At 35.8% G+C, this 27718-nt stretch overlaps 1 protein-coding gene and 1 pseudogene across 3 annotated transcripts; both read left to right on the top strand.

The window, feature by feature from the left end:
- Positions 1-1031: 1031 nt before the first annotated feature.
- Vamp7 (vesicle associated membrane protein 7) lies at positions 1032-26991 on the top strand. 3 transcript variants are annotated; one of them, XM_031346461.1, is made up of 8 exons: positions 1032-1197; positions 6864-7018; positions 11157-11214; positions 12943-13080; positions 16251-16341; positions 19086-19153; positions 23835-23927; positions 25220-26991. In XM_031346461.1, the coding sequence occupies exons 2-8, from the start codon at positions 6873-6875 to the stop codon at positions 25286-25288; spliced, it is 663 nt and encodes a 220-aa protein (XP_031202321.1). In that variant the 5' UTR covers positions 1032-1197; positions 6864-6872; the 3' UTR covers positions 25289-26991. The 3 variants fall into 3 exon arrangements, with proteins under 3 accessions (XP_031202321.1, XP_031202323.1, XP_031202322.1); XM_031346463.1 differs by having other exon boundaries at positions 1038-1197; positions 6902-7018; XM_031346462.1 differs by having other exon boundaries at positions 1038-1197; positions 6864-6953.
- LOC116074226 lies at positions 21735-23198 on the top strand (annotated as a pseudogene).
- Positions 26992-27718: the final 727 nt, after the last annotated feature.

Here is a 27718-nt window from a genome sequence, read left to right as displayed (position 1 = left end):
AATTCAGATAAATTGAAATCATGTAACTTTTCTCATCATAATGCAATAAAAGTTTAAAAAAAGAAAAGAAAAGGAACCTCCAAAAAATAGATTTAGATACCCAAGATAACCAGTTAACACTGGACCTTGAGAGTATTTGTCTGGGCTTCCAAAATACATGAGAATAATCAACAGATGGATGACAACAATGCAATGGGGATAGCTGATATCACCAGGAAGTGTGTGAAGAATAAGAAAACAAAGTACAGAGCAATGGCCTGTGCAATGTGAACACTACAGAAGTAAATGAGCTGGCATAGAGGTGGGAGGCAAACCTGATGAATGTAGCAATGGCTATAAAGTACTTTTCGTAGGAACATTGTTGAGAATTTTGTTCGTAATGGAGAGGTTGGAGAATGATCACTCAAGTCTGTGTGGTGAGGAGGCCGGAAGTGTGGGTTTGAAAAAGGTGACTTTGGAATGTTTTACATAAGAGAAAACTCCAGGGTCTCTAAAATGTTGGTAATACAGAGCCAGGAAGCAGGGAGTTTGTGGGGTTGGGGGTAGGTGGTGATGAGAAAGGAGAAAAAGGATATACCATAGCAGACTCAGATCACAGGAAAGTAGCTGTCGCTGTTTACTGTTGTTGTTGCTTTGCTGCTGTTATTTTTGATGCCAAAGCATGGTAAAAATGATTGGTGAGGTACAAAATGAAGTTAATTTTTTTTATAGCGAAAGCACAGGGGGCTCCTGTCGGAGACATTCTGTGTTGTTTATGAACAGGCGACATTATCTGCTGAGAATCAATGTGGAGATAGCGAGGGAAGCCCAACTCTTCATTTATTCTGGTGGTTATACTGGTGTTAAACTTGTGTTGTCTTGCATCTTCTCGTTTCCTGGGATTATAGTACAGCTTTCGATGTTGTTTATGAGTTGTTGACCCAACCTAAGGCAGACGTGGCACCATCACACTCAGAACTACTACCCCCAGAGTGCAATACGGGTTCTGGGAAGTGCGGAGGGTTGGGAACGTCCTCTAGCCTGCTCCCATTGGAGGAGAGCTCACGTTCCCAGGAGGCCACGCGTAGGCGGGGCGCTTTACACGGAAGCTTGCCGCGTCAGGTCCTATCCGCCTCTTGTTTCAGGCAGTGGGCGACCTAGGAGGACCTGCGCCCCTCAGTCAAGAGCCCGAGTGCCCGCTAGAGGGTACCCGGTCAGGTAAATGGAATGGGGCGTTTTCTGTGGTGAGGAGACAGGGAGGGAGGGAAGGAGAAAGGGAGGGAGGAGGTGTAAACTAGAAGGTGCTAAGGTGGAACATGGGTGGCTTTGATTTCTCTGTTGTCTACCGTTCTAATTGTTGAGCGGGTCCAGTTTGAGCAAAGTATGTTTTGCTGCTGAAGAAGTCTCGGGTTAGTGTCAAAACGCGTCATTTAAGTTGCCATTACAGGATGCGAAAATATTAAGTTTCTCTCATTCGCGTTTTGCCTACTTTTCTGTAGCCAAAAAAAAACCCTCTCTTCACCCATATTCACCAATATCACTTTCTGCTTCATGATTTCCTTCTGCTTGTTCATGCTTCATTGTGAGTCCCTTTCTTCCGTACACCCTTAACAATATTGCCATTACTCTTTTTCAGTCCTGGTAGGTAGTAGATCTCCATTCAAACCTATTGTTTGAGCATGGTAACTGTTTGTTTTTTTTTTTCTTGATGGCCAATATTTACCAATTGATCATGTATTTGGCTCTTTGGTTAATATAGCTCTGACTCTCATAACCAGTGAATTATCAAGTCTTTTTCTTTGGATTTTATTAATCATATTCAGTGACCTGTATCACCATTCTCTTTTGGAAGATTTCTTTCCCTTTGAATAGCTATGTCTGGAAGCAATGTACTTAACATATATTTATTAAAGAATAAATACATACTAGGTACTCCATTAAGTGCATGGGATACATTGGTAGCGAACAAGGCATAGGAGGTGACTAATATAGGAACTTACATTTTTGGGGAACAGGGATAAATAGGAATAGTAAATCAATGTGGTATATGTTTGTTAATGCAAGGTAGTTTGATTGACAGAATAAAATCCTATCCTGAAAAAGTGAGAGTGGCTGGACTTCAGATCATTCTTCAGAAATAATACTTGTGATAGCAACAAGAGTAATATTAGTCTATAGCCAAACTTTTCCTAAACATCCCCCCCCCTTCTTTAAAATTGTTTGGCTTGACAGTGTTCTTTGCTATCTGTTCCAAGGCTATTGCTTCAATATATGTGGTTTATATGCCACTGATGTATTTCCTGCTATGTCTCTATCTTAGGGTTTTACTGCTGTGAACAGACACCATGACCAAGGCAACTTTTATAAGGACAACATTTAATTGGGGCTGGCTTACAGGTTTGGAGGTTGAGTACATTATCATCAAGGCAGGAACATGGCAGCGTCCAGGCAGGCATGGTGCAGGAGGAGCTGAGGGCTCTACATCTTGTCCTGGAGGCAAACAGGAGAAGACTGACTTCAGGCAGCTAGGATGAGGGTATTAAAACCCATGCCCACAGTGACACACCTACTCCAACAAGGCTACACCTCCAAATAGTGCCACTCCCTGGTCCAAGCATATACAAGCTATCACAGTCTCAAACTAAAGAGTTGGTGATTGGATATCAATGAACTGTTACCTGAATTAGGGAGAGAGTTTGATATTTAAAAAACCACTCTTCTTATCAGATTCTATAGAATATAAAGTTATCTACCAGTTATAGTGTTTTAAATGCACCCAGAGTTCACTTAACTCTTCAGTAAATATTCTTTGTCAGGTATTGTGCTGAGAATTGGGGAGATAGAATAAAGCAAACACTTTAACACCTCTTAAGGAGAAATGTTAACAGTATACTGAGGAAAATGCTGATAGATTGGTACCTAGGTATTCCTTTATTCAATATTAGAATCATATAATCTTATCTAATTTGATCAATTGTGGTTATTCCTATATTATTCATCCTATACCTTATTGCATTTATTTATGTCTGTCTCCCTTTGTATTATGACTTCCTTTAGTAGGAGTCCTCTCTTCCTGAGTTTCATATCTCCATTGTCTACTGCTTTGGCCATCATATCCAGGCTAACCTTGAATTCACTATATTGCCAAGACTTACCCTAAACTCTTGATAATACTGCCTCTGCTTCCCAAGTATTAGTATCACAGATGCGCACAACCACATCTAACTACAACAGGATTCTCTGAATCCAAGCCATAGTAGATTGCCTCATAGCTATAAGGACAAGTCTCTAATACAGCTGAGACAAAAGACAGGTAGCTGGTTTTAGAAGTACATGTGAAGGGATGTGAATTATACAGAAAAGGGAGAATAGGATTGATTTGAGAGGAACAGTGAGTACTGTTAATTGTGTCCCCCATAAAGTTTTATTAAAGTCCTGGCTTCTGATACCTGTGTATGATACTTTATTGCATATAGGATTTTGTAAATAAAGTTAAATGAGGTCCTATTGGAGTAGAGTGGACATGACTACTATGATTGGTCTCATAAGGATAGAGTAGACAATGTTATGTGAAGACAACAGAGAGCACCATTTGACTAGAGAGGCAAAATTAAAATGCTACAACTGCAAGCCAAGTAATTGCTAGCAAAGTACCAGAAGCTATGGGACTAAAGATTCTTCTCTACAGATTTCATAGGGAACATGGACTTAACTACACCTTGATTTTTGCCCTCTAGCCTTTTGAGCTTTGAGGTGATAATTTTCTGTCAGTGGTTACCCATCTGGAGGTTTTTATTTGTAATTTTTATGCCTGCCACAGAAAAATAATTTATAATTCTTAGTGAGATCCAAGTAGAATTGGGATAATAGCTATTGGCCTTAGTGAGAAATGTTTAAGAAAATTGGGAGAAACAGCATTGGTGAAAATTTGATACTTCCATTACATGTTTTTGCTTCTGTGTTTGCTTATGATTCTGTGCAATTTCTGATTGCTATTTTATATAGCATCTGTGGTTTATTAGACAGTCACATAGTGCTGATAATTAGTAGAGCTAAGTTTCCTTATTTCAAACACAGTAAGTGTTCTTTCTGCCACAGTTATTTCTGTTATCTCAACACTCATAAATATTTAACTACAAAAGAGTTACAGTGTAGGCAAACAAGATTTGACTATAGGTAAAAGTTTTTAAGTAATACAGGAAAGTAAAAACATTCCTATTAGTAACATCTGGAAAGAAAATCAGATTTCTCTTGGTATATATGCAATATTTAGCAATCTAAATTTTAATTAGGAACTACTTTCATTGAGGGGGGGAACCTGCACTACTTCTCTGTAACTTACATCCACTGTTCCCAGTTTTACTCTGAATAGTGTGCTCTCTACTCCAATGCACTTTCTAAAAACTTAGAAACTGTTTTACATTCCCCTTTCTTCTCTTTTTTTTTAACTGTCTTTCCCCAAGCCATCCTTTGTATGACATTATCTCCAGATTTCTCACTTCTGTCCAGTCTAGACATACATAGAATTGAATCCACTGTTCTGTACAGTTTAACCACAGCATGGAATAGTAATAGGACTTAAAGAGAGCAAATTACCGTATTTTTAACACAATTTAGGATTATTTAGGCATTTTAAACAGTTTGAGGTAACTGTTACAAAATAAAGTTACATTTGATGAAAGCAATCTTTTTTATATTGCTGCAAAGCTTGGTTTTCTTCTTGAAGTTGCAGAGTGACCAAGGCTACTACATTCTCATCTAAGTACCAATTGAATTCCTATCTTTGTATCTCTTTTTGCTCTTGTCTGTTTGACTATATGTCTCTTCAACCCTAGGCAATAACTTCCTTCCTTATAAAATTGAAGTCACTATTTTCTAGTCCTCATTCTTTGTGAGCTAACACATCCAACTACTAACACCTGTTCCTTTTAAAATTTTCTTTCTCTGGCTTCTGGGCCACATTTTCCCAATTGGTCCTCTTGAGTTTTCTTTGTGGGTCTTTACTCTTTTATCTTTCCCTCAATTGTTGGTTGTGTCTTGGGTTTTATCATTGACCCTATTCTTTTACATACAATGTATCTTTTATGAATTATATTTTAAATGTTGAGTCCACATGAGTTCATCTGTGCTTCAGGGGCATAGAATCAGTCCCTTGGGGAACTCAGTATTTACTGATGAGTTAGGAGAGAAAAAGTCATCAAGAAGAAAGCCAAAGAAGCCAAATACATGGATATGTTTCAAAAATGAGAATTAGTTAGTATATTGATAGTTCTTGAGAGACAAAGTAAGGTGATAATAGAAAAGTGACCATTATTTTATAGCATAGAAGGAGACTGTTGGTGATTTTAGGAAGCATTATATTTTGGATTGTTAAGAGCAAAAGCCAGAGTATAGTAATATGAAAGGAGGTAGGGAAGCAAAGATAATATATAGACAAAAGTCTAATAATAATAGCAGCACAATGATATATGATCAAGGGATGCTTTTAGGTCAAGGGAGATAAAAATTATGAAACATTGGTTTACAAACTAACTTTCTATGTACAGAGGAGTCAGGAGGAAAATAATGAAGACATAACCCCAGGGAACAAATTTATTTAGTCAGTAGGAGTGAAGAAGAGATCCTACTAGAAGATGAGCTGAAAAGATAGATGAATGCCTTTGCTCTATGTCCTTCAATGCTGAAATTCCATTTGTGACTCAGCAGATTACCTGGCCCCAAGAACTACTACTCGTTTTCTACTTTGTATAATGAAGAATGGTTATATGAATTATTTTTTTCTAGGCTTCTTCAGTCTGGATTATTTAACTACAATTTTCAGAACCAGCCCTCTGGTTTAAAAATCATATTTGAAGAGATTATTCCACCCAATCCAATTCATAGTCTCACTATAGTTGGAGAACCATTGATTTACTTGGTGAAGTGAACATGTTAAATTATATTACATTGAAGAGTTGATTTGTTAATTTCTATAGTTTAAACCATGAAGCAGGGAAATCTGGCTTGGTATATGAGGAAAAATAAGCATATTCCTATCCAAATGTCAGGAAAGTAATTTTGAACTCATGCCCTTTTGTTTTGATAATATTTTGTTTATGAAGGTTCTAACATAAATTATAAAACCATTCTCCTTTTGTGGAAGGTTTGGGTGAATTTCATTTGGTTGATTTTATGGATAATGCCTTTATATTAGAAGTAAATATCACATAGGCATAAATCATATAATGTACATATTATTGGTTGTGTGCAGCCATGTGGGTTCTAGGATCACACTGTCTGGGTTTAAATTACCATATTGTTCTAGCTCTGTAATTTTGTGTAAAATAGTTAAGGAGTTAGTGCCTCAGGTTTTTTTTTAAAGTACTTAAACTAATATCTGTTACAGTGTGAGTACTTAATAAATATGGGTTGTTGTTATTGTTAACAGTGATCTTTGTGTATCCAGAGTCTAGTCTCTGCTAAACTATTTTCCTAAGATAAATTTTCAAGATGAGATTATTTCATTGAATTGTGGGGGTATCTTTAGGCCACTTTGCTATCTGTGACCATAGTTTTCCAAAGAGTATCAGTTTCTGCTATAATTTATAAATGTATTCACACTGATTTGTAACTATAAGCAGTTTAAGTCATAAACTTGTAGAAGACCTTGAGGTTGTTCACTTTTTTCCTCATTGATGACAATGAAACTCAGGTCTACAAGCATACTAAGCATACTTTATACCACTGAGCTGTGCCCCTAGTTCCTATTAAGTTTTCATTAATTTCTGTTCTATAATGACTTGCTCAATACTATCTCTAGATGGATGTAGATAAATAAGTTTTCTTTTAAAAGTTCATGCCTAAGTAATATTCTAAATCTGTATCTTTTTTTTTACTTTTAATAGATTGAAGTCATGGCCATTCTTTTTGCTGTTGTTGCCAGGGGAACCACCATCCTTGCCAAACATGCTTGGTGTGGAGGAAACTTCCTGGAGGTGACAGAGCAGATTCTGGCTAAGATACCTTCTGAAAATAATAAACTAACTTACTCACATGGCAAGTGAGTTCTGATCTGCATGTGGTAGAGGGAAGGAATGAATTTTATTATAGTCAAAACAGATTTTAGGTAGATTAATTTGACAAACAGTAACTTGACTAGCTTGGGAAATGTCTAGTGTTAAGCCATGCCTGATGGTAGCTCATGTCTCTATCCTACTACTAGATCCCACTCTGAGTTCAAGACCAGCCTAAACCACAGAATGAGACCCTATCTCAAAACAATAAAAAAGCTCTGTTAATTAGTAAAGTTTTGTTACTTACTAATTTAACTTATGATTATTTTATTCTATCACTTGAAGTGATATATCAAAGAAAGATATGGAAATGTTATATATAAAATTGATTTTCTAAGTATATGAAATGATACAAATAATTCCTTTTTTTCGTTTTTTTAGTAAATATTAACATAGTATTTACATATTGATAGGCACTCTAGCTGGTGAACATGATATAACAAGAAGTGTAATATTTGCCTTCATAAAGATTATAGCTTAATGAGGAAATTTGTAGATAAGTATAGTAGAGACTATGAAATAGTGACATTCTAGTTAGAAGGAACATCAAACAGACCATTAAGTAGTGATACGGTCATATTTATGGAATTTATAAGTCATTCTCTGTGACTAGTACTCAGAATGATGATGATTAAAAACTAAAGAGATGGGTAGCAGAAAGTGATGCATGGCTTCATAGGGTATATTAAGAGTTTAAATTTACTTGTAGACAATGGAAAGACACTAAAGGTTTTTAAGGTATGTCAGCTTTTGCTCTATAAGGATACCATAGTGGCATATTAGAGATGCTAATAAATGGGAAATCCTAGTAATCATGTTAAAAAATATCTTAACTTTCCATATTGATGCTTAAAATATTTTAATACTTAATCCTTATTTCAGGAGATCCTTATTACTTTATAGAGTTAAGCCCCTTTATAAGTTAGTTAAAGCTACTGTGAGAAAGACACTGAAATATAAAATTAACATATATGAAATAGTTCAGACATGAGTGATTCAGAGCTAGTGGGTTGGCTCTGCCATCAGTGCCTTCCAACTTTTGCCAAAACAGCTTCTTTTATTATTGTTATGTCTAAGTAGTTTTTCTGGTGTTTTTAAAGGCATGGGTCAGAAGTATCTTTGCTTTTTACTGTTTCAGGTTTCTGCTTACCTTTTTTTCCCTCCTTACTTTATAGTCATGTAGTCAAGCTAGCTAGATGGGAAGCTAAGAACTGTCATCTTTGGCCCTGTGGTTCTAGGTTTAAGTAAAGCTCTTACTCTTGGAGAATTTATGATAGCAGAAAATTACTTTTAAGTCTTCCATTTTACTTCGACAGCCATTAAAATGCCTGGATGAACTTTCCTTCTCAAATATTGAACATACCTAGCTCTAAAGACTCATCTAGTTGCTGTGTTTTGATGTATGTCCATAGTTCCTGGGTGATGCACAGTCCTTTCCATCTGGTCTAGGAGTCCTATGGCCTGGTGGTCATAAAAAAAAAAAAAGAACAAAGAACAAACCAGAACAAGTCATGTTTTCCCTGCTATCATCCTCCCATCAACAATGTTGAAATAAGAACAAGATCACTAAAATGAGAGTTACAAACTTTTATTTATAAAAGAGAATAACAAGAAAACATAGAAATCATTTCTTTTTTTAAGATTTATTTATTTATTTTATGTATATGAGTACACACTGTAGCTGTATAGATAGTTGTGAGCCTTCATCTGGTTGTTGGGAATTGACTTTTTAGGACCTCTGCTTGCTCTGGTCAACCCCGCTCACTCTGGTCGACCCCACTTGCTCAGCCCAAAGATTTATTTATTATATTATAAATAAGTACACTGTAGCTGTCTTCAGATGCACCAGAAGAGGGCATCAGATCTCAATATGGATGGTTGTGACTGACCATGTGGTTGTTGGGATTTGAACTCAGGACCTTCAGAAGAGCAGTCAGTGCTCTTACCCACTGAGTCATCTCACCAGCCCTGGCTAGAAATCATTTCTTACTATTGGTGATCAAATAATTACTTCACAACCATTTGGAATGGGGTGTGGTTAGTGATTCTACTTTCTTGGAGAAACTCATCTTTTTTACCAGACTTCTATAAATGTCAAAGAATGTGTCATCTTTGAGAACTTAACAGGTTTTATAGGTGCTGGAGAGATGATTCAGTGGTTAAGAGCACTGACTGCTCTTCCAGAGGTCCTTAGTTCAATTCCCAGCAACCACATGGTGGCTCACAACTATCTGTAATGGGATCTGATGCCCTCTTCTGTGTATCTGTAAACATCTACTGTGTGTGTGTGTGTGTGTGTGTGTGTGTAAAATCTTAAAAACAACAAAAAATAAACAGGTTTTATAGTCTACATCTTAACAGTTTAGGTTTGGGGGGCCAGATATTGTAATGGGGCTTAAATAATCTCAGTGGCTTGTGAATATGGATTTATAGTTTATTCAAAACATTGCATGCTTACAATGTATTGTTGCTAATCAGTGCCTATGAAAATGCTGGAAAAAAATATGGAATTCTTTTAGAGTGAGGAAGGGAATATTTCTTCCACTAGTATTATTAGAGTCAAAATTTAGTAACATAACTATCTCTAGCTACAAGGGAAGCTAGGAAATATAAGTACAATATAAGTTTTAGTAGAAGAAAATATTTTATATATTCTGTGATTTCTAATCAAGTTTTCTTCACCTGTTCCTCCTTTTTAGGAGTTTGTTAGGTGAGGTTTACTGGATTTTTTTTCTTTTTAACCCTCTGCCCTGATTTCAATCACATAATCATATTTGTCATCTCAATAAGATAACTTTTACTTCCGTATACCAAAATTAAAACATCCACATTATATATATGGAATATTTTCACTGAGCACTCAGTCAGCTAAACCTAAAACTTCAGAATTATATTTCATTTCCTCAGCAAATATTTACTGTCTTCTACAAGTTTGTCAGCTCATTCTTCTTATATCTCCATTTTTTCTTCAGTGACTTTGTCTTCTACTACTTTAGTCCTTGATTTTGTTTTGTACCCATACTTAACAATTTACTATTAGGGGTTAATTTCTTTGTTTCTTTATAATATTTGTAATAGTTCTCACCTTTAATGGGTGTATGGTTACCATACTTGTTTTTAAAAATCTGTTCAGGAAGACAGAGCATGTTTTTAAAATATTAAGTATGATAGATGGAAGCATATGTAGGACTGGAGCTAAGGTGATGAATTACACACTGATTTCAGATATTATCATATAATTAACATTACCTGCTCCAAGCAAAACTGTTTTGAATTTTTCTCAAAGCAGTTTATAAAATTTTTATATAATCCAGTATCTACTTACTTTACCACTATCATCTGTCTAGGCTATTACTTTTTTTCCTGTATGTTTTGTACTTTTGTCATGTGAACAGATTTTACTCTCCAATATTTAGTATGTGCTCTTTTATATCTACATTCTTACACTGCCTAATTCTGCACTTTTGTATACTTTTGGCTGACTCTCTGCATCTTTTACTTATTCTTTAGAATTCAGATCAAATATCACTTTTACCCTTTGGTAAATGCCCATTACCTGCTTCCTCTATGTCCCTAGAATACTATATAATACCCTCAATTTCCTTATCAACTTATTTGCCATACTGCATTATAATTCCTTGTACTCTGATCCCAAAAAACAGGAACTGATGGTTTTACAGTCTGTATCCTTACTATCCTGCACATTCACTTGCTCAAAGTAGATACTCAAATGCATGACAAATGTACAGAGAATTTGCTATTGAATATGTTTGCCAGGAAAAGCTAAACAAAAACAAAAACCCTATGGGCCACTGGGAATTAACTAATTGTGTGTCTCTTCTAAGACATCATCTCTCCTTTAGGCCTTAAGAATCCAATTATGCTTTTCTAGCTAGCATTTTAATGGTAGATGCATGTTATTATATTTAGGAAAGAGAACTTCTCTTTTATTCATTCCTGTTAGTTTAACCAAAGATAGAAATGCATGAGGAAGGGGAAGATGAAAATGGATTGTATTTGTAATCACTATAGTGAAGTTTGACATGGCTTATATATAGCTAGAACTTAGAAGTAAAGTAGGCAATGCTTAAAACTACAATAAGTTTTATATCTTTTATTCTACAGTTATTTGTTTCATTACATCTGCCAAGACAGGATTGTGTATCTTTGTATCACTGATGATGTAAGTAACTTGATGATATATTTCTATTTCACTATGTATATTAATGCAGCCAATTATTAATTATCTATACCGATGGTGGGTAATGGTAATACAAAGGGTATAGAAATTTTTTTAACACTTTGCTTTTGATATAAAAAGCATCTTATGACAAAGTTTGATACTTAAATATGTATAATTCAGGTCAGTTTTGATAGTTTTTGCTTAATCTCTCTGAACATTTATCAACATACAGTATGTTGAAAGTGGTGTTTATGATTGTTATTTTTGTCTTCAGATTTTTTTGTTTGTTTTAATACATCCTGCCACTCCTCCCAGTCCCCTCCCCCCAATTCCTCCCAGTGTCCCCCCACTTCCCCTTCTCCTTCATTTCTCTTTAGAAAAGAGCAGGCCTCCCAGGGGCATCAACTGAACACAGCATAACAAGATACAGTAAGACTAGGCACAAACCCTTCTATCAAGGCTGGGCAAGGCAACCCAATAGGAGGAGAAGGTTCCCAAGAGCAGACAAAAGAATGAGAGCTACCTCAACTCCCACTGTTAGGAGTCCACAAAAGTAGGAGGCTAACAACCATAACATATATGCAGAGGACCTAGAAAGGTTTAACTAAACTTTGGTTTAAACTAAGTGGAAATGACGTTCAATTACATTGATCATCACAATGGCTTTTAGCTCTGGTTTCACAATAAAGTCCAGCTTTATCTAAAAGGACTGATGTGAAAATGTTGGAGTAGATGAAAATTGTCATAGAATCTCAAATGGTCAAAGTTGATCAGCAAAATTCCTTTTTTAAAAATATTTATATATGTATGTACATATGTATGTATTTATTTAATGTATGTGAGTACAATGTAGCTGTCTTCAGACACACCAGAAGAGGGTATTAGATCTCATTACAGATGGTTGTGAACCACTATGTGGTTGCTGGGAATTGAATTCAGTACCTCTGAAGAGCAATCAGTGCTCTTAACCACTGAGCCATCTTTCCAGCCTGAGCAGCAAAATTCTTAAGCTGTGATTTCAGTTGTGAGTTGCCCAGCCTGGGTGCTGGAACCAAACTTGGATCTTTTCAAAGAGCAACTAGCACTCTTAATACTGAGCAATCTCTCCAGCCCTCAAACTATACTATTTTTATGGATTTATTGACTATCTCATTATGTTGGTTCATTTTTTTTAAGATTTATTTTATTTATTTATGGTTGTACAGATGGCTGTGAGCTATCATGTGTGGCTGCTGGGAATTAAACTCAGGACCTCTGCCGGCCCTGCGTGCTCCAGTGTAATTCACTGTAACTGACTTCAGATGCACCAGAAGAGGGCGTCAGATCTCATTACGGGTGATTGTGAGCCACCATGTGTGGATCCTTTGGAAGAGCAGTCAGTGCTCTTACCCACTGAGCCATCTTGCCAGCCCCATTGGTTCTTGCAATAGATTATATGAAAGAACTGCAAGAATTAAAAAATCAGTCTCTGACCCCTGAGTTAATAATCTACATACCGTTGTATTTAGTTTAGATTTGGCTCTCAGCTTTTTAGTTTACTAGCTATTTGATGTATGGCAAGTCAGTTGTCTTTTGGAGTCTTTGGTTCCTGATCTAGGAAACAGGATCAATTCTGGTTCTTCCACATGGAATCATTTGTTAGTAAACATTACCTATTGTATTGTTACCAGTCTGCCACTTGTATTTGTTTACTTTGTAAATATGAGTACAATATTGGTCATTTTACAGGATTTTGAACGTTCTCGAGCCTTCAGTTTTTTGAATGAAGTAAAGAAGAGGTTCCAGACAACTTATGGTTCAAGAGCACAGACTGCACTTCCTTATGCCATGAATAGTGAGTTTTCGAGTGTTTTGGCTGCACAACTGGTAAGGTTTTTCTCAGGTCATAGTGTTTTGATTTATATTTTCTTCTTTATTACCTTCAAACACCATGAGTCTAGGGGCCCTGACCTGTAGAACACAACATAATAAAGTTTCCCCATTAAAAGATTTAAAGGGTTCATTCTAGTGTAGAAAGCTAATTGGTCTTTGTACAAGGTGACAAATATGGGTCCATTTTCATTCTTCTACATACAGACAGCCAGTTAGACCAGCACCATTTAATGAAGATGCCTTTTTTTCCATTGTATATTTTTAGTGTCTTTGTCAAAGATCAAGTGACCGTAAGTGTGTGGTTTTATTTCTGGGTCTTCAATTCTATTTCATTGATCAATGTGTCTGTCTCTGTACCAATACCATACAGTTTTTATCACTATTGCTCTGTAGTAAAGCTTGAGGTCAAGGATGGTGATTTCCCCCAGCCGTTTTTTATTGTTAAGAATTTTTTTCTGAGTTGGGCAGTGGTGGCGCACGCCTTTAATCCCAGCACTTGGGAGGCAGATGCAATCGGACTTCTGAGTTGGGCCTGCCTGGTCTACAGAGTGAGTTCCAGGATAGCCAGAGCTATACAGAGAAACCCTGTCTCAAAAAAATATATATTTTTCACTATTCTGGGTTTTTTTGCCTTTCCAGATGAATTTGAAAATTGCTTTTTCCATATCTTTGAAGAATTGTGTTGGGATTTTGATGGGAATTGCATTGAATCTATAAATTGCCTTTGGTAGGATAGCCATTTTTACTATGTTAATTTTGCCAGTCCATGAGCATGGGAGATCTCTCCATTTTCTGAGATCTTCTTTGATTTCTTTCTTGAGAGGCTTGAAGTTACTGTCATATAGGTCTTTCACTTGTTTGGTTAGAGTTACCTCAAGATATTTTATATTATTTGTGGCTATTGTGAAGGCAGTTGTTTCCCTAATTTCTTTCTCAGCCTGTTTACCCTTTGTATAAAGGAAGGCTGTGAGTTAATTTTGTATCTGGCCACTTTGCTGAAGTTGTTTAACAGCTGGAGAAGTTCTCTGGTAGAATTTGTATATACTATCATATCATCTGCAAATAGTGATACCTTTATTTCTTCTTTAACAATTTGTTTCCCCTTGATCTCTTTTTGTTGTCTTAATTGTTCTAGCTAATACTTCAAGTACTGTATTGAATAGATTTGGGGAGAGTAGGCATCCTTGTCTTGTCAAGGATTTCAGTGGGATTGCTTCAAATATGTCTCCATTTAATTTGATATTGGCTGTTGGTTGCAGTAAATTGCTTTTATTATGTTTAGGTATGAACCTTGAATTCCTGATCTCTCCAATACTTTTATCATGAACGGATGTTGTATTTTGTCAAGTGCTTTTTTCTGCATCTAAAGAGATAGTCATGTGATTTTTTTCTTTAAGTTTGTTTATATAGTGAATTACATTAATGGATTTTCGTATATTAAACCAACCTTGCATCCCTGGGATGAAGTCTACTTGGTCTTGGTGAATGATGGTTTTGATGTGTTCTTGGATTCGGTTTGCAAGAATTTTATTGAGTATTTTTGCATCATTATTCTTTTTTTTTCATAAGCTTAAATCCACTAAACATGTCAACTGGCCTTTTAACCTATATATAAACCTTTTTTTCATCCATAAAGTAAGTTTGATTTTTGAATAGCTCAAATTAGTCATGAGAAAATCTGTTCATCTACATAACTTCCTCATTGTCAACTGAATTGATGGTGTGTAACTCTGAAATGCTACCATAATCAAGATAAAAAGTCTTTCCATTACCTTAAACTTTCCCCATCCCCCTTTCTAGTAAGTCACCAACCCAAATATTCTAACCCAACAAATTACTGATCTATATTTTATCTCTGTAGATTAGTTTTGTCTTTTCTAGATTTTTCTTTAAGTACAGTCAGAAAGTAGGTATTCTGGTGGGTCTTGTTTTTTTTCCTCTCACTATAATGCTTATACTGCTTATCCATGTTGAGTAAATCAGCATATTTTCTTTTCCTGCTGAGCAATACTGTATAGATAATGTTTTACCCATTTATCTGTTGCTAGATATTTGTGTTGCAATGTTTTTAACTGTCATGAGTAAAGCTCTGTGAATCTCAAGTCTTTGTGTGGACATATGTTTTTATTTCTTTGGTAAATAGCTAGGAATGAAATTTCTGGGCCATATGGTAAGTAATATGTAACTTAAAAATTTATTGCACTATTTTTCCAAAGTTATTGTACCATTTTAAATTCTCATTAGCAGTTCCAGTATCTTTGTCAACATTTATTGTGTCTGTCATTCATTCTAACCATTTTAGTGGGTATATATTAGCATCTCATTGTGTTTTTAATCTGCATTTTCATGATATAAATGATGGTCAGCATCTTTCAAAATACTTTTCTTTTATCCGTAAGATTGAGTATAAAGACATAACCTCTAACTATAATTTCATTGTGACTATGGAAAACTATACATTTTTAATTACTTTCTCTTTTCCTATTTTTAAATACATTCTAAGTAGAAGCAAAACTATTAAATGGTTTGTTATTAACTCCAGTCTGTGTTTGATCCTTTAAATTACTAATTTCCTCTCTATAACAAATAGAGATGATGAAAATATCAGTTTTATAGTAGATTAAATAATATTGTAATATTTATAGTTGTTAGCATTGAATAATAATATCAAAATATATACTATCATCAGTGTTTTAGATTCTAGATCTTGTGAGAAGCCAATGTTGTGATCACATCAGATAAAAGAACAGATAAAAGAACAGAATAGAGAGCATGCCTCTATTTCATAATACTAAAGAAGTGAAGAATCAAGGGTACCTTTATCTTATCCCATCCCTCTTCATCCTAACTATAGTCATTTTTAAATTTCTCCTTACTTCTTTTATAAGCACAGATTATATATCCCCTCACTTCTGTCCTAAGAGTCTTATATATTTCATATACTGTAACACATTCACTGAATTTTACTTAAAATATTTATACTAAAATGCATTTAAATTTTATATTGCCAGTATTTTTTCTAAACCTAAAACTATTTCTCAGATATGTTTCTTTTATATAATAGAACCATAATTGTATAACATTCTTCAGTATAGATTGTTATTCTTTATTGATTATTATAAATAATGCCTTAATATTGCAAGTTAAAACTTAATATCTTGTAGAAGCATCACTCCGAGAATAAGAGCCTAGACAGAGTGTTGGAGACTCAAGCACAAGTGGATGAACTGAAAGGAATAATGGTCAGAAACATAGGTATGTTTCAATGGTATAGTTTCATTCATATGAACACAAATAACAATGGACTAGATTTTAGTCAGATTACTGTAGAGAAGCTGAAACAGCCTTCTTTGCTTTCACCATCTAGGACAGTGGTTCTCAACCTTCCTAGTGATATGAACCTTTAATACAGTTTTTCATATTATGCTCACCACAACCATAAAATTATTTTCATTGCTTCTTCATAACTATACTTTTGCTACTGTTACGAATTGTAATATAAATATCTGATATGCAGGATGTCTGATTTATGACCCCACAGGTTGATAGCTACTGACCTAGGTACTGATTCTGGTCTTGCCTTTGTTGAGTGTGTGTTTTGTTCCTTGGTTTCTGTTGCCCTCTCTGGTTCTTAGGAGGGTGTGGTGACTGTGTTGCCTGGTAGGGAATGTTTCTAAGTATCACATTGGGGCTTCCTGGTTCAGTATGTTCCTAGGTATTGGAAACTGGCAATTAGGAATGGGAAACAGCTAGAAGAGAGAGGCTGAGGGGGGTCCACTGGAGGGAGGGTAGGAGGTTCTTTCATTATCATCTGCTTATTACCCTGGGAATAGAGGCAGAGAGGCCACAGCAGGTAGTCTGCTACAGAGCTGGGGATGAGACTTGGGTATTGAACTTGCAGGAAAGGAAGGAAGAGTTGAAGCTCACCTACCTTCTTCACTATCCTATTTGCTCCTCTGGAAGGTTTGGCTGGAAGAATATTGGAGGGGAATATCTGTGTGATCCTTTAAAATGGGGGCAGAAAAGGAGGGTAGGCCACAGCAGGTGGTCTGTTATAGAGCTAGGAGTGAGACTAGGAGATTGGATTTTTGAAGAAAGAAGGAAACATTGAAGATCTGCAGATAGCCCTACTTGCTTCCCTGGCCTGTGTATCAGAAAGTGTCTTGGTTATGGTGACTATTGCTGCAATGAAACACCATGAACAAAAGCAACTTGAGTAGGAAGGGTTTTAGTTGGCTTATACTCCTACATCATAGGCCTCAAGCAGGGCTATGCAACCTGGAGGCAGGAGCTGATGCAGAGGCCATGGATGGGTGCTGCTTACTGGTTTGTTCTCTATGGCATGTTCAGCCCGCTTTCTTACAGAACCCAGGGTCACCAGCCCATGGTGGCCCATCCTACTATGAGAGAGGGCAGGGAGTATGGGAGTGTGTCAGGGGTTGTTAGCTTACTTTTTTTCTCCATTTATAGTCTCCTTTTTGTGAGACAGGCTTCTGTATCCCTAGCTGTTCTCAAACTTATTTAGCTAAGGAAGATCTAGAAATTCTGGTTCTCCTGCATTTTTGTTTTACTTCTGTTATTTTAATAAATACCCTGAGAAAAATCTCAGAAAAGAAAAGGTTTATTTCAGCTTATAATTTCATGTTACAGTCTATCATAGCAGCAAATCACAAAGGCAGTAGCTTAAAACAGTCAGTTACATCATATCTACAGTGAAGAATATAAAAAAACAAATGCATGCATGCTTAGTGTTCATCTATCTTTCTCTTATATGTCTCAGCCAAAAACCAAGGACTAGTTGCCACCCATATTTTGACTGGGTCTTCTTGCATCAGTTAAGGCAATCAAGACAATTCCCCACAGATATACCCACAATCCAATCTGATCTAGACAATATTTCATTCATACTATCTTCCCAGGTGATTCTAAGTTGTGTCAAGTTGTCAATTAAAACTAACCATCACACCCTGATTTGACCTCCATAGTGTTGAGATTACAGGTGTGTACCAGTTTATGAAGTACTAAGGATTAAATCCAGGGTTTATGCATGTTAGCAAAGAACTCTGCCAAGTGAGCCACACCCTGGATCCTCTTGTGATGTCTTTGTTTGACTTTAATACCAAGATAATACTGGACCCATATAATAAGTTGAAAAATATTCCTTTCTTTTGATTTTTTTGAGAAAAATACATACCTGATAAATTGGTATGTATTTTTCTTGAAATATTTTATGTAGAATTCATCTTTAAAGCTATCTAGGCATTAATTTTTCCAATGCAGAGTTTTGAAATTATTGAATCAGTCTCTTATTATATTCATATTTTAATTTCTTAAATTATTTATGTGTGGTACCTGGTACATGCCACAGTGTAGATGTGAAGATCAGAGGACAACTCTGTGGAGCCTTTTTTCTCCTTCCTACCTTTATGTGTATTCTGGAGATTAGATTCTAGTTGTCATGCTTGGTGACAAAAAAAATCTTACCTTCTGGGTTGTCTTGCTGGCCTCAAAACTGCATATGTATTTTAAGGATATGTAATGATTAAGTTTACAGGAAGAAATAAAAATGGGAATTTAGATGACCTCAAAAAACTAGAGTGTGCATTGTCTAATGCCAAAGAGGTGCCATCTTGAGTTCTAACCTCACTATGATCAGGGCAAAGGACCCAGTCATTCAATGACCAGAGTTCAAAAGAACACAGTTTATAGTCTCCAATCTGGGGTGGGGGTGGTGTAATGATAGGGAAAGGGTAGAGGTGTTTATTAGGGACAGAATGGGCAAGTTACCTGTTTCCATAAATAAGTTGTTTGGGAAACTGCTTGTCTGTTGTCTCTTTTTGCAGCTACCTGTTGTCTTGAATTGGGGTCAGCTGCTTTTCTTCTGTAGTCAAATAGTGACTTCCTAGAATTTGGATCTCAGTTTTAGGGCCTTGGCTTTGGTAGGTGGGTTTCTTTATTTCTAATTAAAATGTTATTTTTATATCTAAAAATATTTTCAGATTTGGTTGCTCAACGTGGAGAAAGGTTGGAATTGCTGATAGATAAAACAGAAAACCTTGTGGATTCAGTAAGTATGGAATATATTTTTCCCAGGGAATTAGAATAATTTCACTGATGGCTAAGATAATATGGGAATGGTCTTAAATTTTATACTAAGGTGGTTTGTTTCTCTGTTTCCTTTCTCATGTCTATGATATTATCATATTGTGATAAGAAAGGTAGCAATGAGACATGCAAAACAACCAGTCTCTCAGTAGCCATTAATGAAGCTTTTTTTAGAAAATTATATTCATTATACAAAAATAATTTGCTAAAACTTTGCATTGAAGCAAAGTTTTTTGATTGATAATTCATCACCTTATGTACCTCTGCTGAAGTTTTGGCTGGGTATGACTCATTGTGAATCCTTTTATGTTTATAGTATTAGCTTGATCTTTTCCTTATATCAAGCCAAAGGCATAGGTTGAAATATGCCATTAATTACTTTTTTCTACTCTCACATATTTCTTTACATTTTTTATGTAGTTTATTGTAAGTGTTTTGAAAAAATAAATATGTGGAGATCTTTAACAGATTTAAATTTTTCACATTAAAAGCAATCAGTGATTGATTAATCATGGTATTAATTACTTTCTTCATTGTTTTGACAAAATAAATGATAAACGGAACTTAAAGAATAGTTTATTTTTGCTCACAGTGTGGGGGTTTAGTCCATTATGGTGAGGAAATCATAGAAATAAAATCTTGAGGCAGCTGATCATATCGTGCCTCATATTTAGGAGGCAGAAAGCAATGTTTGCAGACTCTTAGCTTGCTTCTCTTCTTTATTCAGTCCAGAACTCCAGGTCAGGAAATGATGCTGCCCATATTTAAGGTGGATCTTCCTACTTCAATTAACTTTAGACAATTTATCACAGACATGCATATATATCTCCAAGGTGATTATACTGTAAATATCACAATGACTATAAAACATCATATTCATGTTGATTGTGACTAGCAACAAGACTGTAGTGATTTAAGAGCCTGAACTTTAGAATCAGACTGTCTGGATTTTAATACCATTTTCTAGTAGTATGACCTTAACACATTACTTAACCTCTTAATACCTCAATTGTCATAGTCTATAAAATTGCAATATACCTTTTTCATGGAGTTCTGAGAATTAAACTATATGTAAAATGCTTGACATGATACATGTTATGTTTTAACAGGTATTTGAACTTTTGTTAGTGTTAATTTTAATATTGATATTTAGTAATGTCAGGTAGTAGGAGGTTGTATGACAACTGTTGGGTTTTGTGTCATTTTATAAGCTTTTCATCAAAGTATGTGGTAATTAGAAGAAATAAAGATTTTTAATTTCTATATTTTTAAATTTTTCTTTTATTATTTATTTGTTCTTTCATATATCCCAACTGCAGTTTCCCCTCCCTTCTCTCCTCCCATTTCCTCCCCACCACACACCTTCCCTGTCCCCCAGATCTACTCCTTCTCCATTTCCCTTTAGAAAAGAGCAGGCCTCCCAGTGGTAAAATTTCATATACACTTATAGCTCATTTTGATCAGTGCTACCCCCACTTTCCATCCGTGCCAATTCATCCCCTATTTTTCACATGTTTCTCTCTCCCAACTTTGTGTGCTGAGTCCATTCAGTGCTACCTGTATATGCATTGGTATAGGACAGTCTACAGGAACATAGGCAGCCTCTCATGGATGACATCATTAAAGAAAACTGACTCTTTTCCCCTAACAGCCATCAGTTGACAATAGGTCTTTATTTGAGGGTGGGATTTCATGAGCTCCTCTCCCATCCCTCATCCATGCTTGGATTTTGGCTGCTTTAGTCTAGTACATGTATTCACAACTGTTGTGAGTCCATGCATTCAACAGCTCTGTCATATCTGTCAAGAAGAGTTTTGCTGCAGATATCCAATATGTTTGGCTCTTACAATCTTTTTACTCCCTCATCCATGATGCTCCCTGAGACTTATGAAAGAGAAAGTGTGATATTGATGTCCCATTTAGAGATGGGCAGTCCACAGTCTATTATTGTGTGCATACTAACCAATTTATGAGTCACTTTATTAATCACAATATGTTGTAAAAAGAAGCTTCTCTTGTATGGGTTGGGAGACACACTAATATAAAGAGAACTTAGGGGGCAGTTTATTCTTTATAGCCATTTTTCAGAATAATATTAGGTTACCCCCTCATGCCTATGACCTAACCATCTGTGGGATTTGGGGCCTACTTAACATACTAGGCTTGGTTCTGTCTTGTGGAGCTAGCCTTAGATCCATTTAGAGATTTAGGTGGCTGGATATGGTGGGGATTCCAACACTGAGGGGAAATGTGTTGGCAGGGGCAGCACTAGCTATGTTCATGTGGAAGTGGTGGTGGTAATAGAAATGGTGGAGCAGGTCATGGTGTCTTTTCACAGCAATAAAAAAGACATACTATATGAAGAGTAAGATACCAAGTAGAGATTAAAATACTGGAAACATTTCCATTTTATTAGCTACCTTTTGTTTGTTTGTTTGTTTTTCGAGAAGGTTTCTCTGTGTAGCCTTGGCTGTCCTGGAACTCACTTTGTAGACCAGGCTGGCCTTGAACTCAGAAATCCGCCTGCCTCTGCCTCCCAAGTGCTGGGATTAAAGGCGTACGCCACCACCGCCCAGCTATTAGCTACTTTTCTATTGCTGTGATAAAATGCCCAGAGTGGTAAAGAGTCCATTATGGTGAGGAGGCATGATAAAAAGTAAGTTGTGGTGGCAGGAGTAGGAAACAGATTATATTGTGAAACAGAGAACTGGAAATCTAGACTAAGACTGTATACTCTCAAAGTTTACCCCCAGTGACAAACTTCCTTCAGCAATGCTACAACTCCCAGACACCCCTAAGCAGTGTCACTAACTGGGAACTTTGTGTTCAAATGCCAGAGCCCATTGAAGACATTGCTCATTCAAAGAGTCACATAAAGTCTGGTTTATCATTAAAATATGGCATCCTAATTATTAGTTCTGTCAGAGGGGATACCTGTTTAGATATCCTGAAAAACCAATAGATGGTAGCAATGACTTTCTGCATGCTGTTGTCATTCCAAGCACTGTTGACAACTGCAGAACCAGATGATCCACAAGATGCAGTAGTAGCAAATCAGCACAAACAAAATCAGGAAATGTGCAAACAAACAGCTTAACTTTAAACATATATGTATGCTGGAAAGCAATTTGCTAGTGCAGGATACACACATACATACCCACCCACCTACACACAAAATAATAAAAACAAAAATCAAAACAAAATATGTACTGTGGAATTTGATAGCAATGCAGTAATAGTAGCCTTGTCTTCAAAATCATGTTATATAGAGACTGCAACAAAATTACTTTTGAATAACTGAGACATAGAGAGATGCTACTACCCACACTTGCTTTTCTTAATGAGTACCAACATCTGATATTCTTAGGATTCTGCATAATTATTTTTAAACATTTTAAGCATTCTTGCCTAAGGATGCTATTAGGTACCACTAGAATCTGGGGTGAGGGGAGGATCCCTACTCTGTAAATAAAGTTAATTGAACATCTGTGTAATTTAAAAAGAGGAAATCCTTTAATATTTTTTAATAGTTTAAAATTTAGATAAGCTAAAACATGCTACTTTAATGTTTAACAGTTCAGTAATACTAGCAAGTTGCTTCAGTGTTTTTGAAATAATTAAGGTAATATTTGAGCATTGTTGGTGTTGCATCACAGCTACCTACTGTTGTTAACATGCATCCGCTATACCTTTGGATTTACTTACATGCTTGTATCTGACTTCTTCAGATGGGTAGCTGAACAGACCACCCTTTTAAACATTATAAAATTATTTTCCCTATAAATATTTTAATAATAATATAGAAAAGCATACCTAGTAACCTAGTAACCCCCAACTTATTAACAATGAAGAATGTTACTTGTGCATAATCCTATACCAGTTAAATTCATTTTGATCCAAAGGTGGGCAGAAGGAGACTGTCTTCCTCAGGCAGCCAGGAAGAGCCTCTCTTCTTCACCTGGGTGGAGCTTGAGAAGCCTCAAAGCCTGCCTACACAATGATACACTTCCTCCAACAAGGCCACACCTATTTTAACAAGGCCATACCTCCTAATAGTGACACTTCCCATGGGGCAAGCATATTCAAACCACCACATTCCACTTCCTGACCCCCATAGACTTATTCAAACATGAGTCTATGGTGGTCATACCTACCAATAGCATAATACAAAATACATTTAGTCCAACTTCAAAAGTCCCAGTAGTCTATCACAGTCTCAACAGTGTTTAAAAGTCTAAAGTCTTTTCTGAGATTCATGCAGTCTCTTAACTGTAATCCCCTATACAATCAAAATCAAAAAGCAGATCACATACTTCCAGTATCACAGGTTATACATTACCTATGGCCAATGAACCACACCTCCACCCCACTCCTTCTCTCCCCCCGCAAGTCTCACCTCCTGCCTCAGTTCATTGGCCATAGATTTTTTTAAATTTTTTATTGACAGGTAAATTTTTTATTGACAGTACATAGCACAAGACATTCTCTCTGTATTTGTTATCTTTTATGATCTGGGGCCCTGGGTTCCATCCTTAGAACCATCAAAGTGAGAGAACTAGTTAAAATAAAAACTTGCAGGTTGTTACTACAAATCATTCATATAGTCAGTGTGAAGAATAAAACAACTAATGATTGTTTTTTAGTCTGTCACTTTCAAAACTACCAGCAGAAATCTTGCTCGAGCCATGTGTATGAAGAATATCAAGCTCACTATCATCATCATCATTGTATCAATTGTAAGTTTTTCTCTCTTTAGTATATGAGCTTATTTTTGACTCTTTAAGAAATTGGGTGCTAGGAATCTTTAGTAATGATTATCACTCCAATTATGACTTCATCATTTTTTTGTTGTTTTTTTGGAGGGGAAGTTGTTGTTGTTGTTGTTGTTTCGAGACCTGTGTAGCCCTGGCTGTCCTAGAACTCACTCTGTAGACCTTGCTGGCCACGAACTCAGAAATCTGCCTGCCTCTGCCTCCCAAGTACTGGGATTAAAGGTATGCGCCACCACTGCCTGGCACATTCATCTTTTTTTAAAAGATTGATTGATTGATTGATTGATTGATTTTGCATATATGAGTGCATTGTAGCTGTCTTCAGACACACCAGAAGAGGGAATCAGATCCTATTACAGATGGTTGTGAGCCACCATTTGGTTGCTGGGAATTTTACTCAGGACCTCTGGAAGGACAGTCAGTACTCTTAAAGAACCCTACATTCACCATTTAATTATAAAGTACATGACCAGGAAATATCTTTTCTTGTGAAATCAGCATTAAATATCGTCCTCCACTTAAAGTCTTTTTTTCCCATTAAGAAGTTTTATGCATAGTGAGATAAATAAAATTCAGGTTGAAGAGATGTCTCTTGCTCTGTAAGCAAGAGGACTTAGATCCAAATCTACCAACACCTACCTAAAAGTCTAGACATAGTCATAGATGCCTGTCACCCGAGCATATCCAGTGTAGACATGTAGATCCTGGGAGCTTGTTTAGTAACACAACCTAGTTGAAAAGTTGAGCTTCATAGTCAGTGAGAGCCTTGGTCTCAAAAAATAAATAGGAAAACAGTAGAGGAAGACACTGAGGATCCTCTGACTTCTGCTTACTGACAAGTGTACATACCTGTATATACACAGACACACATTTAGTATGTAAAATTTTCAACCAGTTCAGTCTACTAACAGAATTATATAGAAATTAATATGTGATTTCATCTCTTCAACTAACATTTGTTAGATATGTGATGTGTTTTGCATTGATCCAGTCATGATCAAAGAAGCGTAGTGTGTACATACACTTGTTTCATGGTTTATAGAGCTGTGAAACTGCATGCTACCATATTTTAAACGCCAACATTTTTAAAAAGAAAATAATAAAATCTGCCTTCATAATACTTATTTTTTATATAGTTTCACTATTTGTTACATTATTGAAGAGCTATTACTCTCCTAGTAGTGGTAGTTTTTAATGAGATCTGTGAAGCTTGTGATAGAGTCATGTAATTAAAATTGCTTTCTTTCTCCTTGCAGGTGTTCATCTATATCATTGTGTCACCACTCTGTGGTGGGTTTACATGGCCAAGCTGTGTGAAGAAATAAGAAAGAAAAAATTACCATTAACCAAGGATATGAGAGTGAAAGAAGATAAATGCAATTCACGTGACTCTGGCTTTTCACTGCTCTCAGAAAATGCCAGTTTCTTTAATCTTTTTTCTCTTTTTCTTGTTTTAATCTTTGCCTATCATATGGTTTATGTTAATGAATTTCATATTGAATCATTATTCACATGAGAAAGGGCATTTATTTGTTTCTTTAGTTTGTTAAGTAGGACCTTCTACTTAGAAAGACATTTTTGCTTTTAATATACAAAGATTTTTGCCAAGGTGAAGACCGCCAAACTTATGGCCTGTCTGCTAAAACTGTCTAGGAACTTAGTATGTTCACACAAAGTGCTGGGAAATGGATTGTATTACTAACATCTCGTTTTAGTCTCTTTTGTTATGGGAGAATTTTAGGTGCTTCAAAATAATAAATAGAGAATTTTAAGAATTGTAATAAATTGTTAGTGCTGCTTATATCCAGGAGCCCATACAAGTAATGTAGTTTAACATTGAATTTTTATTTCAGTAAGGTGGGAAACCTTTTGATAGCCCATTAGAAGCACAAGAATTATCCTTTCTCCTAGCATTCACTTTTTGAAATAAAGTTCATTATATTATTTATTCATACTGCACATAGTTTAATACCTTCTGTTTATCCATTACCAAGTTGAACTGAGATTAAGTTGAGGATTATGGGTTTTACATATTCTTCTGTACATATTTGGGACAAGCATGTTGTTAATAAAATTCATAATTGAAGAGAGGGAAGGCAAATACCTCCGTGTCACCAAAGAAAAAGAATGGAGCCATACTAAAAATGCATGCATTTTAACCTCACAAAATGTGGTACGGTGAGATTTTTTTTCTATTCTGGGAAAAACCCAAACAGTCAAAAGTCAACTCCAGGATTTGGACTTGACTTCTTTTGAATAATGATTTGATCTTTCTTTATGGTTTAACTAATTCTTCAGTCTGCCTACTTTTGAATAATTATAAAACCTGAAAGAGAATAGATGGTATAATGATATAGAAATAATACAAAATATGTTAACATACATATTTGAAAATTTGAGTGTAATGCTGCTTCACCTACTTTAGCATCAGTCATTTAGTAGTTGGTGTCTATCTGAGAAGAAGAAAATTTTTGTCCTAGATATAATTGCGTTTATTTATCAACAGGTAAAACTTAAGTGGAGAACCATCACTGAAGAAGTGATACTACATTTTACTCTTTTCTCAATGAAATAATAAATTAGTATTTTGAACTCAGCCAACTATTAGCCTAGTCATGTGCCTTGAATATCTATGTGTCCTGTAATCAGGAACCTTCCACATTCATGCTATCATTTTTTTTAAAAAAATAATCTAATGCACATAGGAACACTGCTTTTGTTCATCAGGCATAACACAAATACTCTTTCTAGAACATTTTTATGAGCACTATTCATTGTAAGTATATAACTATTTCCTATTAGGAAATATGTTCATTCTCAAAAAAATTGACATTCCCAAATAATAATTTCAAATAAAGGTTTATAATTTATTCTGCTTATAAAACCTGAATAAAATTTTTGTGCATGCTTTAGGGTTTAATTACTTAAGAGTTTCTTGTTCTATTTATGAGTAGGAATGCTTTTGAAGGCATGAGTCTCCTTGTAAATGATGCACAAACTAAAAACATTAATAAAAGTTAATACTACATTGTTTCTTTTTTAATAAGTTCTTAGTATAGTTTATTTTAATATATTTAACCATGGTGTGTGGAGAAAATGATTTTATTTTATTTAAGGATATACTAAGGTTTACAATGTGAATCTTTTCCATAATGATTTCTGAAATTGGTAGTTCAAAGGTTTAGAAATTTGGAGTTAGAAGGTAATGGAGAGAGGGAATAGTATTACATGTATTAACCAAATTAGTTGGTTAGGGTTGGTATGAGGGTTAAACTGAGGATTAATGTTAGGGTTGTGAGGGTTAAAGGAATTTGTTACAAAGGTAGGGTTAGAGTTAGAATTGGTAAGAGGGTTAGACTGAGAATTAATGGTAGGGATGTTAGGGTTGGAGATATCTGGTGTCTTAGGGTTTCTATTCCTGCACAAACAACATAACCAAGAAGCAAGTTGGGGAAGAAAGGGTTTATTCAGCTTACACTTCCACATTGCTGTTCATTACTAAAGAAAGTCAGGACTGGAATTCAAGCAGGTCAGGAAGCAGGAGCTGACGCAGAGGCCATGGAGGGATGTTCCTTACTGGCTTGCTTCTCCTGGCTTGCTCAGCCTGCTCTCTTATAGAATCCAGGACTTCCAGCCCAGGGATGGCACCACCCACAAGGGGCCCTACTCCCTTGATCACTAATTGAGAAAATGCCCCACAGCTGGATCTCATGGAGGTACTTCCCCAACTGAAGCTCCCTTCTCTGTGATAACTC

This window comes from Mastomys coucha, unplaced genomic scaffold (assembly GCF_008632895.1).
Source record: "Mastomys coucha isolate ucsf_1 unplaced genomic scaffold, UCSF_Mcou_1 pScaffold25, whole genome shotgun sequence".
NCBI classification, from domain to species: domain Eukaryota; kingdom Metazoa; phylum Chordata; class Mammalia; order Rodentia; family Muridae; genus Mastomys; species Mastomys coucha.
This window is presented reverse-complemented; position numbering and strand designations above follow the sequence as displayed.

What these genes read in the sequence shown, in the direction of transcription:
- Vamp7 (XM_031346461.1), top strand. Translation starts at nt 6,873, where the DNA reads ATGGCCATTCTTTTTGCTGTTGTTGCCAGGGGAACCACCATCCTTGCC. An exon ending in GTGTTTTGGCTGCACAACTG is followed by an intron (nt 13,081 to 16,250) that starts GTAAGGTTTTTC and finishes AATATCTTGTAG; the next exon opens with AAGCATCACTCCGAGAATAA. An exon ending in CAGAAAACCTTGTGGATTCA is followed by an intron (nt 19,154 to 23,834) that starts GTAAGTATGGAA and finishes ATTGTTTTTTAG; the next exon opens with TCTGTCACTTTCAAAACTAC.